This window comes from Diospyros lotus, chromosome 14 (genome assembly GCF_014633365.1).
Source record: "Diospyros lotus cultivar Yz01 chromosome 14, ASM1463336v1, whole genome shotgun sequence".
Lineage (NCBI taxonomy): Eukaryota > Viridiplantae > Streptophyta > Magnoliopsida > Ericales > Ebenaceae > Diospyros > Diospyros lotus.
The window spans coordinates 1334136-1350750 of record NC_068351.1 but is presented as its reverse complement, the minus strand read 5'-3'; the positions used below and the strand labels follow the sequence as shown (position 1 = coordinate 1350750).

The 16615-nt window shown below is 36.3% G+C and overlaps 2 protein-coding genes across 4 annotated transcripts; one reads left to right on the top strand and one right to left on the bottom strand.

Moving 5' to 3' along the window:
• Positions 1–4617: 4617 nt before the first annotated feature.
• Positions 4618–8777, top strand: LOC127790446 (uncharacterized). The gene is made up of 3 exons (XM_052319967.1): positions 4618–4796; positions 5386–8180; positions 8260–8777. Exons 2-3 carry the CDS (start codon positions 5526–5528, stop codon positions 8554–8556), a joined length of 2952 nt encoding a protein of 983 aa, XP_052175927.1. The 5' UTR covers positions 4618–4796; positions 5386–5525; the 3' UTR covers positions 8557–8777.
• Positions 8778–9055: 278 nt separating this feature from the next.
• Positions 9056–15956, bottom strand: LOC127790447 (uncharacterized). Of its 3 annotated transcripts, none has more exons than XM_052319968.1 (3): positions 15723–15956; positions 11241–11418; positions 9056–9909 (listed from the first exon to the last, which is right to left on the bottom strand). In XM_052319968.1, the coding sequence occupies exons 1-3, from the start codon at positions 15789–15791 to the stop codon at positions 9332–9334; spliced, it is 825 nt and encodes a 274-aa protein (XP_052175928.1). In that variant the 5' UTR covers positions 15792–15956; the 3' UTR covers positions 9056–9331. The 3 variants fall into 3 exon arrangements, with proteins under 3 accessions (XP_052175928.1, XP_052175930.1, XP_052175931.1); XM_052319970.1 differs by having other exon boundaries at positions 11241–11403; positions 15723–15955; XM_052319971.1 differs by lacking the exon at positions 11241–11418 and having other exon boundaries at positions 9056–9904.
• Positions 15957–16615: the final 659 nt, after the last annotated feature.

The following is a 16615-nucleotide window of genomic DNA, read 5'->3' as shown; positions in this document are numbered from 1 at the left end:
AAATAATTTCTCAATATTATCAAAGAATATGCATCTATATAATTTATTTTTAAAAATAACATAATTTATAACATCGATTACTAGTTAAATCACATAATTTACATACACTACAGATGAATTAAATAACATAATTTACATAACAGATGAATTAAAAAATAAAAAATACCTTTCGGGGGTGCCTTGAAGCCCCGAACCCCAAAGGTATTTTATGGTTGCTCAGGCCAGTTCTCTTCTCCATAACCAATTACCAGTACTATCAGCAGTTACTACTAGCGATGGAAGATTATTATTTACTATTATTTACGTAGAGTTTGGCAAAGAAGATAACGAGTATTCATGTTTCGGCGAGAAACAACACAATTTACAACATCTATCACTAGTTCAATAACATAATTTACATATACATAGACAAGGGATGAATTAAAAAAATAAGATTAATTAAAAAATAAAAAATACGCCTTGAAACCCACCCCAAACCCTGGGGTTCGGGGTTGGGGATGCCCCCGAACCCCGGGATTCGAGGTGTTCAAGGAACCCCAAATTTCAGGATTTGATAAGCACCCCGAATTCATAGATTCGGGAAAAATCAATTCTCCTGAATCCATGAATTCAAGAAAAAATCATTTTTCTCGAAATTATGCATTCGGTATATAACATATTATATAGTTAATATAATGTTATATATGTTATATAATAATATATGATATGCATACTATCCATTCTCCCGAACCCTGAGGTTCGGTTCGGGAGAATGCAAATGTATATAATATATTATATATTATTATACTATTTTATTATATGTATATATTATAACTATATATATATAATGATTTTATATAAATTATTTCAAATGTAAATAAATTATTCCGAATCATTGTGCTCCAAATATTTGGATTAATATTACATTTATATTTATTTTTTCTTGAATTAATGTTGCTTTAATTTTATTTTATTTTGAGTTAAATACAAATTGTAATAAAATTATATTTATTTTTATTTATTTAAAATTTATGACATTTTATTATAAATTAAATAAAGTCAATTTAAATAAAATCTAACAACAAATACTAAAATAAAATATTATTACAAATAATAATAATACACGTTGAAAAGTTATAATTATAATAATACAATAAATAATAATAAATAATTTTAGTAGTCCGAAGAAGAAGAAAAAGGAAGGGGAAGAGGAGGTTTGATGCACGTGGGATGTCCTTTTTGAGGGATGGTGTTTGAAGGGTATGTTTGAAATTAAAATGGTTACAAAAAATAATAAATATGGTTATAAATAGTAAAATTTAATATTTTACTTTATACTGGTTACGAAGTGTAAAAAAATATGATTACAAATAGAATTTACAATGAAGAATAATGAGGAATTGGGGGTGGGGTAGAGATTATTACAAATAATAATAATACACGTTAAAAAGTTATAATTATAATAATACAACAAATAATAATAAATAATTTTAGTAGTCCGAAGAAGAAGAAAGAGGAGGAGGAGGAGGGGGTTTGATGCACGTGGGATGTCTTTTTTGAGGGATGGTGTTTGAAGGGTATGTTTGGAATAAAAATGGTTACAGAAAATAATAAATATAGTTGTAAATAGTAAAATTTAATATCTTACTTTATATTGGTTACGAAGTGTAAAAAAATATGATTAGAAATAGAATTTACAATGAAGAATAATGAGGAATTGGGGGTGGGGTAGAGATTATTACAAATAATAATAATACACGTTGAAAAGTTATAATTATAATAATATAACAAATAATAATAAATAATTTTAATAGTCTGAAGAAGAAGAAAAAGGAGGAGGAGGAAGAGGTTTGATGCACGTGGGATGTCTTTTTTGAGGGATGGTGTTTGAAGGGTATGTTTGGAATAAAAATGGTTACAGAAAATAATAAATATGGTTGTAAATAATAAAATTTAATATTTTACTTTATACGAAGTGTAAAAAAATATGATTACAAATAGAATTTAAAATGAAGAATAATGAGGAATTGGGGGTGGGGTAGAGATTATTATAAATAATAATAATACACGTTGAAAAGTTATAATTATAATAATATAATAAATAATTTTAGTAGTTCGAAGAAGAAGAAAAAGAAGGAGAAGGAGGAGGTTTGATGCGCGTGAGATGTAATTGTGTTTGGAGGGTATGTTTGGAATAAAAATAGTTACAAAAAATAATAAATATGATTATAAATAGTAAAATTTAATATTTTAATTTACACAGATTACGAAGTGTAAAAAAATATGATTACCAATAGAATTGATAGAGATATTCTAGTGTGGCAGGCTGGCTATGCCTAGGCTAGGCTAGGCTAGGGCTGAACAAAAATTTCAAAGTGTGGCAGACATAGCGCCAATCATGCTTATGAAGAACAAGGGCAAAATATCAAACTCATGCTAATCATGTGTGGCAAAATATATATTTGTAGTTATATGATTTTTTTATTTACATATTAGAATTTTTTATTATTTTAAAAATATTCATAAATTTATAACTTTAAATTAATCATACATCTAAATCTTTTTTTTATTTTAATTAAATTATTAAATTATACAATTTCAAGTCAATTAGATATCTTGACAAATTTATTGAGAATAATAAATTTAAATATATAATTAAAATAATAAAGAGTTAAGAAATATCTTTAAAATAACAAAAAAATTGAATATTAAATAAAAATATAAAAATTAAAATATATTTTTGACCAATAATATTTTATTCTTTTGAATTATATACATAATATAAGAAAAAAAAAACAACCCATTAATGATGACACAAAAATATTAGCTAAGATGCACCTAAACGAAGTCAAACTTAAATAAAGTTTAAGGGTTGTTTAATCATAAAAATATTAAATTAGTCATATGAAATCTAATCTCGAGGTTGGGGTCACTAGTTTAATTTCTTTGACTAAGAGGAAAATTAAAAAAATACTTGTTATATTAATGTATATAAAAATGACCCTTTTATTTAGTTTAACGAGAATAGAGCAAGAGCAAATTAACGAGGAGAATAAATAAAAAATCTATTTTATTTTGACATTAATTTCGAGTGAGTGCTAGAATTAATTTGATAATTTGAATAACTATTAATTTAATTTTCTTCATTTTGCTTATTAGGTTTTATCTTCCCTTTAATTCTTAACTCTCAAACTAGACAAAGAATATAAGGTGGCTAAATTTATATTTTTTTTGTATGGTTACTTGAATCTTTATTTGTTTACATTACATCTTAGAATTTAATTTTTTAATCAATTTAATTATTGTATTTTGACTTTTTTTTATGTTATAAGTCAAACTTTTATTTATTTTAATTATATTCTTAAATTTACATTTTTGAGTTAGTTTAACTCTTGTATTTTGATATAAACAGAGTGTGATGTGTACTTTATCATTTCATTTTATACTTTTTTTACACACAAAAATATAAGAATTTAATTAAATAAAAAATATAAATTCAAATGTATAATCAAATAACAAAAATTTTAATTTATTACACTAAAAAAATATTAAAGTAGGAAAGTTAAATTGCCGTAAAAATTAGATTTAAGATATAATCGAAATAAAAAATTCAAATAATTACATAAAAAATACAAAAATATAAATATAAATTTGACCCAAAAAAACATAATATATTCTGCTCATTTTCTTTACTTTTCTTTTCTTCCGCCGCATCCAAACACGTCCTAGAAGATAAAAGAGGGGGCCAATTTACTGACTACTGGCACGTGGCATTTTATGAATGGGGGAACAAAATTCAATTTTCAACTGCCGTCCGTATCATTGGCCTTCCCGCCGTTAATAATTCTTCGACAGGACAAACAATAGTCGCCAACTTTAGACTTCTTAAGCCCATCACCCACTATAGGCCCAATGGACCCTATGGATAGCTCGGCGGGCCCACCCATAGCCTTGGGATTCGGGACGAAATGTTTGTCCCTCGCCGGGGCCCTCCTAGCTCCCACCGCCCATTTCAACCAAAGCTTACATAATAATAATAATAATTATTATTATTATTTTTTACATGATAAATTTATATTTATATTTATATTTTTTATATATATATTTGTAATTATTTAATTTTTTATTATTTTAATTATATTCCTAAATTTATATTTTAGAGTGAATTTAATTTTTATATTTTAATTTTTTATAATAATTTAAATTTTTTATTATTTTGATTATATCTATATTTTTTAGTTAATTTAATTTTTATATTTTGATGTATAAGAAAAATAAAATAAAATAATTTAATTTTTTATATAATAAAATATAAAAATTAAATTAATTCAAAAATATAAATACATATTAGTAATTAAAATAATAAAAAGATTCATATTGTCATATAAAAAAATTAAAATATAAAAATTAAATTAATTAAAAAATATAGGTATAGGAGTTTAATCAAAAGAATGAAAATATTGAATGATAACACAAAAAAAGGGGTAAAAAATTGGAAAAAAAAATATGAATTTATTCATTTTCTATACTTTCCTTGCAAATTGAGAAAATAATGGATTCTATTCTAAAAACCTTTCGGTCCCCCAAACAATCTCAAGTTATTACGTTATTTCTCCAAAAGGAAACGGCTGCCTCTCTCTCTCTCTCTCTCTCTCAGAGTGAACTGAAACAGCTTTCGCGGTCTATTTGGTTTCTCTGCTGCTGGGTACTTACTTCTTCTCTTTAGCTCACTTTGCATCCATTATTGTGTTCGTGAGTCGAATGCAGCAGCAGCAGCAGCAACTCTTCGTTATCTACGGTTCCTGATCTCTCCACTGGTACGTGGCTTTACATTGTCCAAATACGTCACTCTGTATTTGTTTTAGATCTGTTCGTTGCTTGTTGAATGTGAATCTTTCTTTGTTGGTTTCTAGTTACTGGGTTAATCTCACAACACGCAAGCTTTTCTTGGCAAGTTCTTGAATTTGGGCCTCTGTTCATCTTTGTTTTCTTTTCTAAATAAAGGGTCTTGGGGATTTTTAAAGAAAAAGGAAAAGATGTTGGTGTAGGATTGCCTCTCTTTTTGACCATTGTTTATTCAGTCTTGTGCTTATGCTTCTGTCTCAAGATTGCTAAAGGAAGTGAAATGTTGTCTCTTGGTTCAATTCATCAAGCAACAGGCTCCCTAAGTCCCTAATTGTTATTTTGGATTGGAATACCGTGGTTCCTGGAACCCATGGATTCAGTAAACCATGGACAGTGTCAGTCTGTGTGCCATTAATGGAATGTGGGGCTCTCCTTGTTGGCCTAATTTGACCCCTTTCTCTTTGGCTTCAGATAATTTCTCTTTTCTTCCACTTCCTCTCCCCAAAACCCCACGAGCATGCGAAGGGATCTTATTGCTGGGTTTTTTTTGGGTTTTTGCAGGATGTGACTTGCCGTAGAACATCTTGATTTCCCGCTAACATAGATGGACTAAAAGGCTTGATATGTTGTTGAATGGTATTCGAGAGCATACACCAGTTAAGATGCAATCAAGTGATCAATACTGAGGACCTTCCAGCAATATGGGGTTCAACAAAGAAGTCATGAGAAGTTCAAGGCCCAGAGAAGGATCAGAAGTGACGAAACAGAGGACCCTTTCACATCGAGCAGCGACTCACATTCTAAGGTTCCAAGACAAGCCGAGAATAGGAAGTCCATCTGCTCAACCTTGGCATCAAGAATTAAGGCAGCGTGCGGGTGATGGGCTCAAATTCTGTCCAAAGACTCGGCATAACTCTCAGAAACCCTGGACTGGGGGAAGTAGAGATGATGAGCTCGTTAAGCACATGTCGAATTTGCCTGGCTATCTCCAGCCAGTGGAGAAAGGAGAAACTTTTCAAGAGAAGGCTCTGAATTTTGGAGTTCTTGATTGGGAGCGTCTAGAAAAGTGGAAGTATGGGAAGACATGCACACTGCCAAGAGGTCACACCAATTCATCTTCTTCTGGCAATAATCCATCCAATAGAGTTGAGAGCAAGAATCAATCTTGTACAAAGAAGCAACTGCAAATGCAATCACATTGTCAGAGTCTCAGTTCATCTCATGGAGGTGGCCCCCCTTCTCGACATAAATCGTCTCAAGGGAAGGCCGTGCAACAAGATTTGGAAGTCTCTTCGCGGAACACCTTGAGCGAGCAAAGAAACTCCAACCGGTCAGTTAAAACTTCTGGCAGAAATCGTTCTGATAGTAAGCTTGAGAGGGGCAAGAAAAAAGATTCAAATCAGAACTTCAAATCCGATAAAGAAACCTCCTTGTCAGGCTCAAGGAAAGATGGGTTCTCACATTCTTCCAAGGACAGTACAAATGCTCAAAATCGTGTATTCTCCAACAGGATAGAGGGCTTGCAAGAACCAACAAATCGTCTAGGTCGAAAACAGTGCCCTGGCAAGCACAAAAGCGTTGTTCTTCTCTTTCCCAAGCAATCTCCCCAAAAAGTTTGCGCTGAGGTGGTTCAGCCTTCAGATGGCTTTTCCTCTGTGGATGTTCACTCTGCAGTGGTCTATTCTAAGGTTCCACACTCTTCACCACTTGATGTTGGTGGAGAGCTTCCAGATGATGCTTCTTGCACATGTTTGGATCCAAATGGAAGACCAGTGCCTCTATCCCAAGGTAAACGCATCGATGAGGATACGCCAAGCACGAAGGCTTCAAGTGAAAAAGTGCTTCATACCTCAAAGTATCATGAAGCTGCTACTTCACCTGCTGCTGTGAATGGGCGGCATCCTTCTCCTAATCGCCTGTTTGGCTTTGGCCTTGGACGGATTGCCAGAACTCTCAATTTTAAGGAGATCTCATCTTTTCCCAAGCTGAATGCTACATATCCCATCTTCAAGTCTGGTCCTGTGAGATCAGGAGCACTTGATGGCTTTTCTTCTGCTGAGGAGCTTCAGCCTGCAAAATTTTGGTCTGAGATTGCACACTCTTCTCCACTTCCTGTTGGAGAACCCGACACGAGGCATAAGTTAACCGCTGCTGAGACAACAGAGCTTTCCTATGATGCTACTTCTGCTTCCAAGCCTCCAAATGAAGCGCTAAAAATGCCTCTTGCCGAAAATGCAGTTAGGATTTCCAAGAAACTGGACCAAGAAGCTAACCAACCAACAGCTGGGAAAGGAAGGCATCCCTCACCTAGCCGTCGCTTCAGCTTTGCCCTTGGTAGGATTAGCAGAAGTTTTAGCTTTAGGGAAGGTTCAGTTGTTCCACAGCCGAGTTCCCCATATGGTACTGTCAAGTCTGGTCCTGTGAGACCCCAAGTGTGTGATTCTTTGGACAATGAAAGTAGAAACAAGGCCAACAATCACAGCAGAGCGAGATCCAGCCCCCTGAGAAGGTTACTTGACCCTCTACTTAAGACCAGGGCAACAAATCCATTCCATTCCAATGGGACTGCTACAGCAAGTTTGTACTCAACGTCCGAAGTTATGAGCGGTACCGAATCCCTTCCGGATAAGAAACACGAGCTTTCAACTGTCCAAGCTCTTCTGCAACTTACGATTGAGAATGGACTCCCGGTGTTCAAACTCATTCTCCATAACACCAGTGACATTTTTGTTGCCATGAAAAAGTTAACTGCATCTGGCAAGGATGGCACTGAATGGATCTACAATTTCCACTCGGTCCATGCAAGTAAGAAGAGTGGCAGCAGGGTAAATCAAGCAGATAAAGGAAAAGGTTGTGGTTTTGGCTACAATACTATTGGTCAGATGAAGGTTTCCAGCTCTGATGAAGTAGGTACAGCTACAGAGTTTGTGCTCTATGGTGTTGGACAGGCAGACCCGAAAACACAAGATTTGATGCCAGATAAGGAGCTTGCAGCCATCATTGTCGAGATCCCGGTTGGGAATTCATGTGGTGATGTAGAAGATCAAATACGAAAGGGCAAAGAGTTAACTGGGAATGCTTCTGTAGAGTGCTTAAAGAAAAGAGAAACTGAGAAATTCAGTAGTACCAGAGTCAGTAGTACCACAGTCATTCTCCCCGGGGGTGTTCATGGCTTCCCTAATAAAGGCGTTCCATCGCCAATGATTAACAGATGGAGATCCCGGGGATCATGCGACTGTGGAGGCTGGGATGTCGGTTGCAAACTAAGAATTCTCACCAACGAGGATCAGAATTGTGAGCAGCTTGGACCTTCCCGGCCATGCTCAAATCTAGATCAGTTCGTTCTTTTCGACCAGGTACTGCTCTTAATTTCAGATGAACAGTGTCGGTTTCGCCAATATGTCTTATTCAGTGACTAATTTGCTTTGTTAATAGGGAGGAGCTCAAGGCAATCGGCTAATCTTCAGCCTCGCATCACTCAAGAAGGGGATTTACACTGTTGAATTCAGTTCATCAATTTCCCTGTTACAAGCATTCTCGATCTGTGTTGCAGTCTTGAGTAGTCAGAAATCATTTGATTTCCCAGAAGTGAATGACCCTTCTGAAGCAAAACTTCAGGAGGAATCAACTTTGATTGCTTGTAAAGGTACAAAGACACCCACCAAAACCCATGGAGAATTACCCACAAAATATGTGCGGTTGCCACCCGCATCCCCTTTTGGAAGAGTCTAGCTCCATGCCAATAATCCATGTTGTGAACAATAAACACTTTTTTATTCGGGGGTCAAAATGACATGTTGTGCAGCTCTGAGCCTGATTGGTGATTGGCATCTTCCCCATTCACCAAAAAACAAACGTTAAAATTTTTCTCTCAGACACGCCGAAGTTTGTTGCTCAAGTTTTAAGAAGCTTGAAGATACGAGCATTTGGTTGAAAATAAACTTATTTTCGTACTGGAACTATTGCAAATTCACTTGAAAGAGAATTGGTTGAGATGAACTGTGTTAATTTAGTTGATGCCAAATAATAGTTAATAGATTTTGGTCACAAGAGATAATGAATGGAACACATCAGAGGATATTAAGCTTCTATATTATACGAATTTTGCTTTTGAACAGGGCTACTTGCTAACACGACATTTGTCCCAGTTGGTAACTTGGAATGAAAATAAGCAAATCAAAGAAGGTAACTCGCAGCCCACTGTGTACTGAAACACATGTTCCTTCAAATATAAGTCTTTAACATTCTATCGTTAACTAACAGAAGAAGGTCCATGTTCATACGATTAGGACTAATATTGTTGCAAATTCCACAGAACCATTAAGCAGATAATTCTCTATAGGACTCTACAACCCGAAATTTAACAAAATTGAGCAAGGGGGGAGCATTTACCATTCTCCTGATAATTAACTTGAGCATCCATAACATAACCCATAGCCGCAGTTGCAATAAACAACCACCATCCTTTCCCATGTGTATTACTAATATTTGGTAGAGATGTTCTCCTTCACAGGTCAACATGCGATGCATGGTGAATACAGATAAACCATTGGCCATCAATCCTCTCAAATATGTTAGTGGCGAACTGTCTTCCCCAGCTGCTACCTTTTGTCTTAACCAGCTCGATGCAAGTAACATACCCTACGTCGCCTCGAACATGAACTTGAACGTCCTTTATCTCAATCTCTAAGGGGAATTCATAGTCAGCCCATACAAATTCCCAGCTCCCCATTACAAGGTCATAGCCAGATATGCCACTCACACCAGGGTGTACAACACACACATTATCCCCCTTTGCCCACAGGGCTTGCATGGTAGCCAGATCCCCGGTCCTGAATGAGTTATAGAATCGAGCATTTGCTGCTAGCACCGAAGCTTTGCCATCCTCCTGGAGGACTCGGAGGCTATCCCTGATTTTTGCGGCTTGTGCATAATTTTCCTCGTCAATGGCAATTTGTAGCTCCCGCTCCAATGTCTGCTCGTCCAATATGATGCTTTCACCACTCAGAGTTCCCTCCGAATCCTCCCTTTTAACTTGACATGGTCTGAATGAGAATGAACGAGGTGCTTTCCTGGAGGTCTGCACTGCAAAGATATGAAGTTAGATGAACCTATGTCTGAAGTTCTAAACTGAAAACCATAAATACAATACAACATACATATGATGCTTTCCTGGCACAGAAATCATATACCACATATAAAGAGATCTATCATTTTGCTAATAACAATGATATATGCTACTACATACAGTGTGAGTACAGAATATTTGTGTTAAGCAGATCCATAACATTAGGCAGATCCATAGCGTTTTTCTTCTTCTCAAACCATTCGTGAACAATCAACATATCCTTTTAGCTTTGCGAATATCTTACTCTTGCATACCACCTAATATAAATCTCTACAGCATATAAATCTCTACAGCAACACAATTAACTAAGGGCTCCTAACTCAGTGATTAAAATTAAACTTTAAGCGACAATACATCCTCAACCCACCTCACCACATTCCATCCTCAACCTAGTTGAATCATAAACAGTTGCCAGCTGGTATAGAAGTCAGTGACACTTGGAGAAGGGATTTTTGCCAACTCCAGGTTGTGTACTCCACTTTCAAGTTCCTTTGAATGTATGACCTCCAATATAACTTCATTATCTCTAGAATGGCATGCTAAAGTCTTGTTAACACACCCAATTGCCAAAACAATTAATCCATTTGCTTGGTATTAGTGGTGCCAAGGCCTACCACCCTAGTCACTCGAGCACATCCCGTGATTTACTTCCTCAGTGTAGCTCTAGGGGTAGGGTGGCTGAGGACGCCAGTAATGGGGCGTAATAAAAAAAAAAAAATTAATCCATTTGCCACTTAGATTTAAGATCAGAACTATAATTATTTCCATCATTGCATTTCCCATTCCTTCACCATCATATTTCCAGGATCCTACTGCCTCTCCCAGTGTCCATACTATCAGTCCATGGACAAAAAGACCATATCTCAATAAGCATAACATAGGCTTGCAGAAAGAAAGAAAAGGGCATCTACAACGAGTAAGCGACATTGGAGAAACCATGTTGTAAAGGACAAGATATATACTACTTTTACTTTGTTTTCTTTTTCTCTTTCAAGACTGAGGTGGGGGAGAAGGGGTTGAGTGGGAGCATTAGTTGATGAGCAGGATTAACTACAGAGATCAGATTTCCATCTAACACAATATATCAAACAAAACTAGCACCTCCTTTATAACAATCACAAGAAATTTTCCGGCACCAAAAAGTTCATGTCCAATATTCAGAATCTAATATGAAGATGTTGCATAAAGAGAATTCACAAGTATCCAGTGTATGAATAACAAGAAAATATGTGATGTCATGTAATGTGTGAACAATATAAAAAAAGAGAATGAAATGACGAGAACTTACTATGTGATGCTGTTCTCCAACTGTAGTGTTTGTGATTAGGTAATACCCCTATCCCATTTACTTGTCCAAAGCTATGGGCTAAAACTAAATGGTGTTGCTTCATAGATGGTGATGAAGGGTGATGAAGCATCCAAGAGTTAACCCCAATATGAGAAATCATTCCCTGAAGAAATGAAGTCTTAATATAGAACAAAGAAATGAGCTTCAAAATGATAATGAACGTAAAAGCAAAAATTAAATTATAACGATGAATCAAGCAATATAACTAATTATGCGAGTGAGCACTGATAAAAGTGGTATCATCTTAACTCTCTAACTTGACATCAATCAGTTTATAACTCTTTTTCATACCAAAAAAGACAATTTCTTGTCAAGTGTTCAATTAATAAAGCAATTAACCATTGCATTAATGAAAGCTCATTCACGTTCAGCATTTAATTACCAAAAGAATTTCAAAATTTACAAATACAACTGGCTGGTCCCCTTTTGGGTGTTCAGTATACTTCTTCTCTGCCAATGACACAAGAAAAATGAATAACAATTTGCATAACTAATTAGGCAAGTGAGTACTGATAAAAGTGGTATCATCTTAACTCTCTAACTTGACATCAATCAGTTTATAACTCTTTTTCATACCAAAAAAGACAATTTCTTGTCAAGTGTTCAATTAATAAAGCAATTAACCATTGCATTAATGAAAGCTCATTCACGTTCAGTATTTAATTACCAAAATAATTTCAAAATTTACAAATACAACTGGTTGGTCCCCTTTTGGGTGCTCAGTATACTTCTTCTCTGCCAATGACACAGAGAAATGAATAACGATTTGCTGTCCCCCTGCCTTTTATGAAACACTGTTTCAGAAATCTCAGTTCAGCAATCAAATTGGATAGAGTTTCTAGGTGTTAGAGGTCAATAAGGTTGCACTCAGTTGAATACTGACCTCCCAGTTGGATATCACTAGAATCACACTTTGATGCCTGGAGTCAGGAATAAGGATAAAGATCAGGGGAGGTTGTGGGCAAAATAGCAAGTTATAAAGGGAGACATGAGTCCCTTTGAGTGGGAACTCATCATCTTTGTATATGCCTCATGCCCTAGACGGTCAGATCAAGCATGGACATGCTTTGATGGTCTGCTTGTTACTAGCATGTGATAATAGGCCATCATGTTAGACTGGATGACATGACCTTTATGGGCTGTCGTCTAAGGAGATAGGGATCCCCCTTGGTGCTATTTGGCCAAGTTGAATCTCAGCAAACCCCTGACCCTCGGCCTTCCATGCTTCATCCTCTAGGATTCCCATGAATTAGTTCTAGACTCTTATCTCATCCTAGAACATAGAGGCAATTTTCAGGAGAACACTGAATGAACCAAAAAAGGGAAGGGCTCAAGCCAACTGGAGGGCATTGGCCAAGCCAGGAGAAGCCCGTCTTGAAGTCCCAAGGATTGATTGCTGCTTTTAAACACCTATTTTGGAGACCCATTTTCAGACGATGATAAGGTCACGAGATCAAGCCCTTGCTTTTGGACACCTATTTTCTCTGTATTCCTTCATTGCTTATGACAGTTATATTGCACTTGCCCATCCAATGATGCATTTTGAGGGGTACTGCACAAAAGCAGGGCAGCAGGGATTTTGTTGGCTATTATAGTTTGTCCTGGACTTTTGCGCAGCAATGTTCATCAGTGCTTGAGACTATCCATTACTAGAACACACGTTCCCACATATTTGCCACAAGGAGGGAAAATTGGGTTTGTGCCAGAAGTTGCATGCCCTCATGTGCCTAGCCCAGCCCTGATGCTTTTGGTGACTTCAACTTGGATAACCTCAAGCTTACTCCCACCAAGGGGATAAGAAAATGGCCTTGGTTGTCTCATTGGTTGAGGGAGGCAGATTATTGAACAGTTTTTAAGGGAGTAAAACTACTTCCAGATGATCCTCAAAGAAGAATACATTTAGAGGGTGGATATGCTTTGGTTTGGTATAAAGGCATCAGCCCCAAGAATTCCATGAACCATTGTGACAGTCTAAGACTGCAAAACCGACATCAATTGGAGGCTGGAGGCCCACATTGTTTTCTGGATTTCGTGATGTGTTCAAGGACCATCTTTCTAAAAGTGTAAACAAGACTGCCCTTGATAGGGTGAGTACTCTGGCATATATTTGGTTGCTCTGCTAGGGTTGTCCTTCCTTGGGATGCTTTATCATCATCATGACATGATTAAGCACTGTTCAAATTGATCTCAGGGGCTCTACCGCTATCCTTAGCTACCTTAGCATCCCTTTCCTTCATATATTCTTTTACAAGTGTTCCTTTGAGTTCAAGCAGGTTGGTGCAGATGGACTACCAGTTTGAGTGACTAAAGCTAGCACATAGTCCAAGGTTGCCTTGAGGAGACTTCCATAGGTTATTGATGGTGAATCTGAACTTGTGTTCTGGCCATATACCTCTGATGTTGATAGATAGTTGGTTTGAGAGCCTATATGCCATTTGCGCCTAATGACTCAGTTCTCAATCTGGAAGTCTGAGTGCCCTTGTGCCAATTCAGTTGGTTGTGGAGGCTAGACAGCTCATCCACATTACCTTGTTTTTCGGAAGACCGGTTAGAAATGGTATCTCATGACCTTTATTGTGTGGAGAGACAACTTGTTTATGACCAAAGGGTGCTCTAGTGGTGTGCATCTGCACAACTCTTATATAGCTCTATGTCACACCCTCTAGTTGAGGGTTGGGCAATCTGGGAATTCGGGTGAAATTTCAAGAAAGAGGATATAAGTTGAGGAAGAAATAGATAGAACGAGAGAGAGAGGAAGAACGAGAGAGAAAATTAAAGAAAGGGATTGAGAGGGAAGAGAAAGAGAGAGTTCTGTTATTCTGAAAACTGCTTTAACTCTTCTACAACAGCCTTCTTAAAGGCTACTCATTTCAGTTAGATAGCTAACTGTCAGCCGAAGGAGTTGTAACTGTTCTAACTATTCTACCACCTATCTCCAACCGCCTACAACCACTTAACCTCTTGTTGTTACAGTGGGTTACAAGAATTCACCCCCAATGTCTAATCTACCCTTGGGTCGTAACACTCTACTGGTCCATGGTCAATAAGTATCCTGGTTTTGGAATTCCTTCGTTTCACTGTTTTGGGCCAGATAAGTATTGGATGGAGGCATTGTCACAAGCTGCAACCGAGATCCCCAATTTAATTTCTTCTTTTTATCTTGCTGTCATTTTTTATTTCATTTTACTGCTGATATTTCTTGCTGCTGTAATTTTTGTTATTTCATTTCCTAACTGTAATTATGTTATCAGATTGTTAGCCTAGGGAGGGCCCACGGGTGAGGGCCAGAATAGGAAAAAAGCGGTTGTCATAACCGCCTGAAGGGTGTGGTCTGCTGCGGCAGCCCCCTTGCTAAGAGTGTATATACTCTCCAAGGCACTCTTGGAGGGGATTATCAAATTTCTGGAAGAACAATCTGAATTCTCTCTCAATTTCTCTCAGTTCTCTTCTCTTCCTCTGTTATCTCTTTCCCTATTCTTCTCTAAATTTCCCCTATTATTTCTCTGTTGCTATTATCTGGTTCTCACTGAATCAGAAAAGCAATTATTGTCACCGCCCAGCAGTGACAGGCATTGGGTCTGTTACTTGTCTGTATTTTATTCCTATCACCACCATATTTCTTCCACCGTATAACTTCCCATCAGCTATATAGCTGCTAAGGATGGAACAGTGTCCCTTCACAGAAGCTAAAGGAAAACAGATGGATCTCAAGGTACCCTACCCAAGTTTGCTATATTCTACTTGTCTATATGGAGAGGTCCATCCAGATTTTCTAATTGCAGACTGGATTCACTCGAGCAGCCACAACTATAAATATGGTGAATCATCAACATTCCATCCATTGAATATATAACTATTATGAGTAACTGTTTACTGACCCAAGATCCATATAGTCCATCAAAAGCTAAGTGGGTTAATTTGGCATTGTAATAAGGAACAAGTATACTTTCCTAAAGATTCCCTTTCAAACTCCAAATTATAATTACGGAGGCACCCCAGAATTTTCCCAGGAATAAGTTTAACCAAAAGAACAGTGTTCTGTGTAACTCGCAGACAAGATTGTTCCCACATTCCCAAGTACAAAGTCGGCCCGCGAATCGTGTCTGAGGGATCCACCGAATTCTTTATCCATCGCTATTATCTTCATGCCCAAACGCATTCTTGAACTTTCTTTCATTACCAAACAAATGAGATCCCAAAATTCCCAGCTTTGCTTAGTTTCCACCGCTAAAATTATACATGAACTAGACCCTCACAGTACTAAAATGAATCTTTGAGGAACAAAACAGGAAACACAGAACAGAAAGGGAAATCAGCTTACGAACAGACAAACATTCTCTACCACTTAAAACAAGAGAGAACATATTTGTATGTGTATAGGCACACATGAAATGATGAAAGTGAGAAAGAAACATAATTCACCTTGTAAAAGGAACAGGGTCGACTGAGCCGAGGCTTCAGCGGCGGCGGATGGAAAGTCGGAACGTCCATGGCCGGGAGGCAGAGACTTACAGATCCTCCAGTGTGAAAATAATCAACAGACAAACAGGAAGAGAGACAGAGAGATGTGGAGAATTAGGGATTTGATTGATAAATGATGAGCCGAGACTTCTTTGGAGCTTCCAAGAAAGAAGGTATAGCTGCAGTGCAGATAGAAAATTGATGCCTTTTTATCCGCTGACGGAGAAGAGAAGACGGCGACAAGTGATGATGGCTTTGGGCTTGGGCTTGGGCTTTGGGTGGAAAAAACCAAACTCGACTAGATGGGGATTGAGATTTTTAAGAATTTCAAACTATTGATTAGTTCATTCTGGGTCTGTCCTAACCGTTCATAAATATTTTTTTTATTTTAATATAAAATTTGAAAAAAATATGCACATATATATATATATTTATACATATCATTCAAACAATTTAAAAAAAAAATCTAAACAAAAGTCCATTAATTTATACTTTAATAATATATTATATTATTATTTATTATTAGTAAATGATATTATTTATTTTCAACTAATTTTTTATTTTGGACAGGTCACAAACCAGATTAAACCACAAATTAATTAAAATAAAATGTGGAATCCCTACCCAACGCAGAATGATTGATTGGAATTCCTACCCAAATAGCATTGATTGGGCCTATAATCCACATTAGCCCCTTTTGTTTTTATGAGAAAAAAAAAAGAAAAGAAAAATTAGGTGAGGACGAATACTTGTATTGTTCTTAATTTGGCAGAGTTATTTGAACTAATGTCATTAATTTTTTTTGCCTGAAAACAATATTATTAAGACTAAATTATACACATAAACTTGACAAT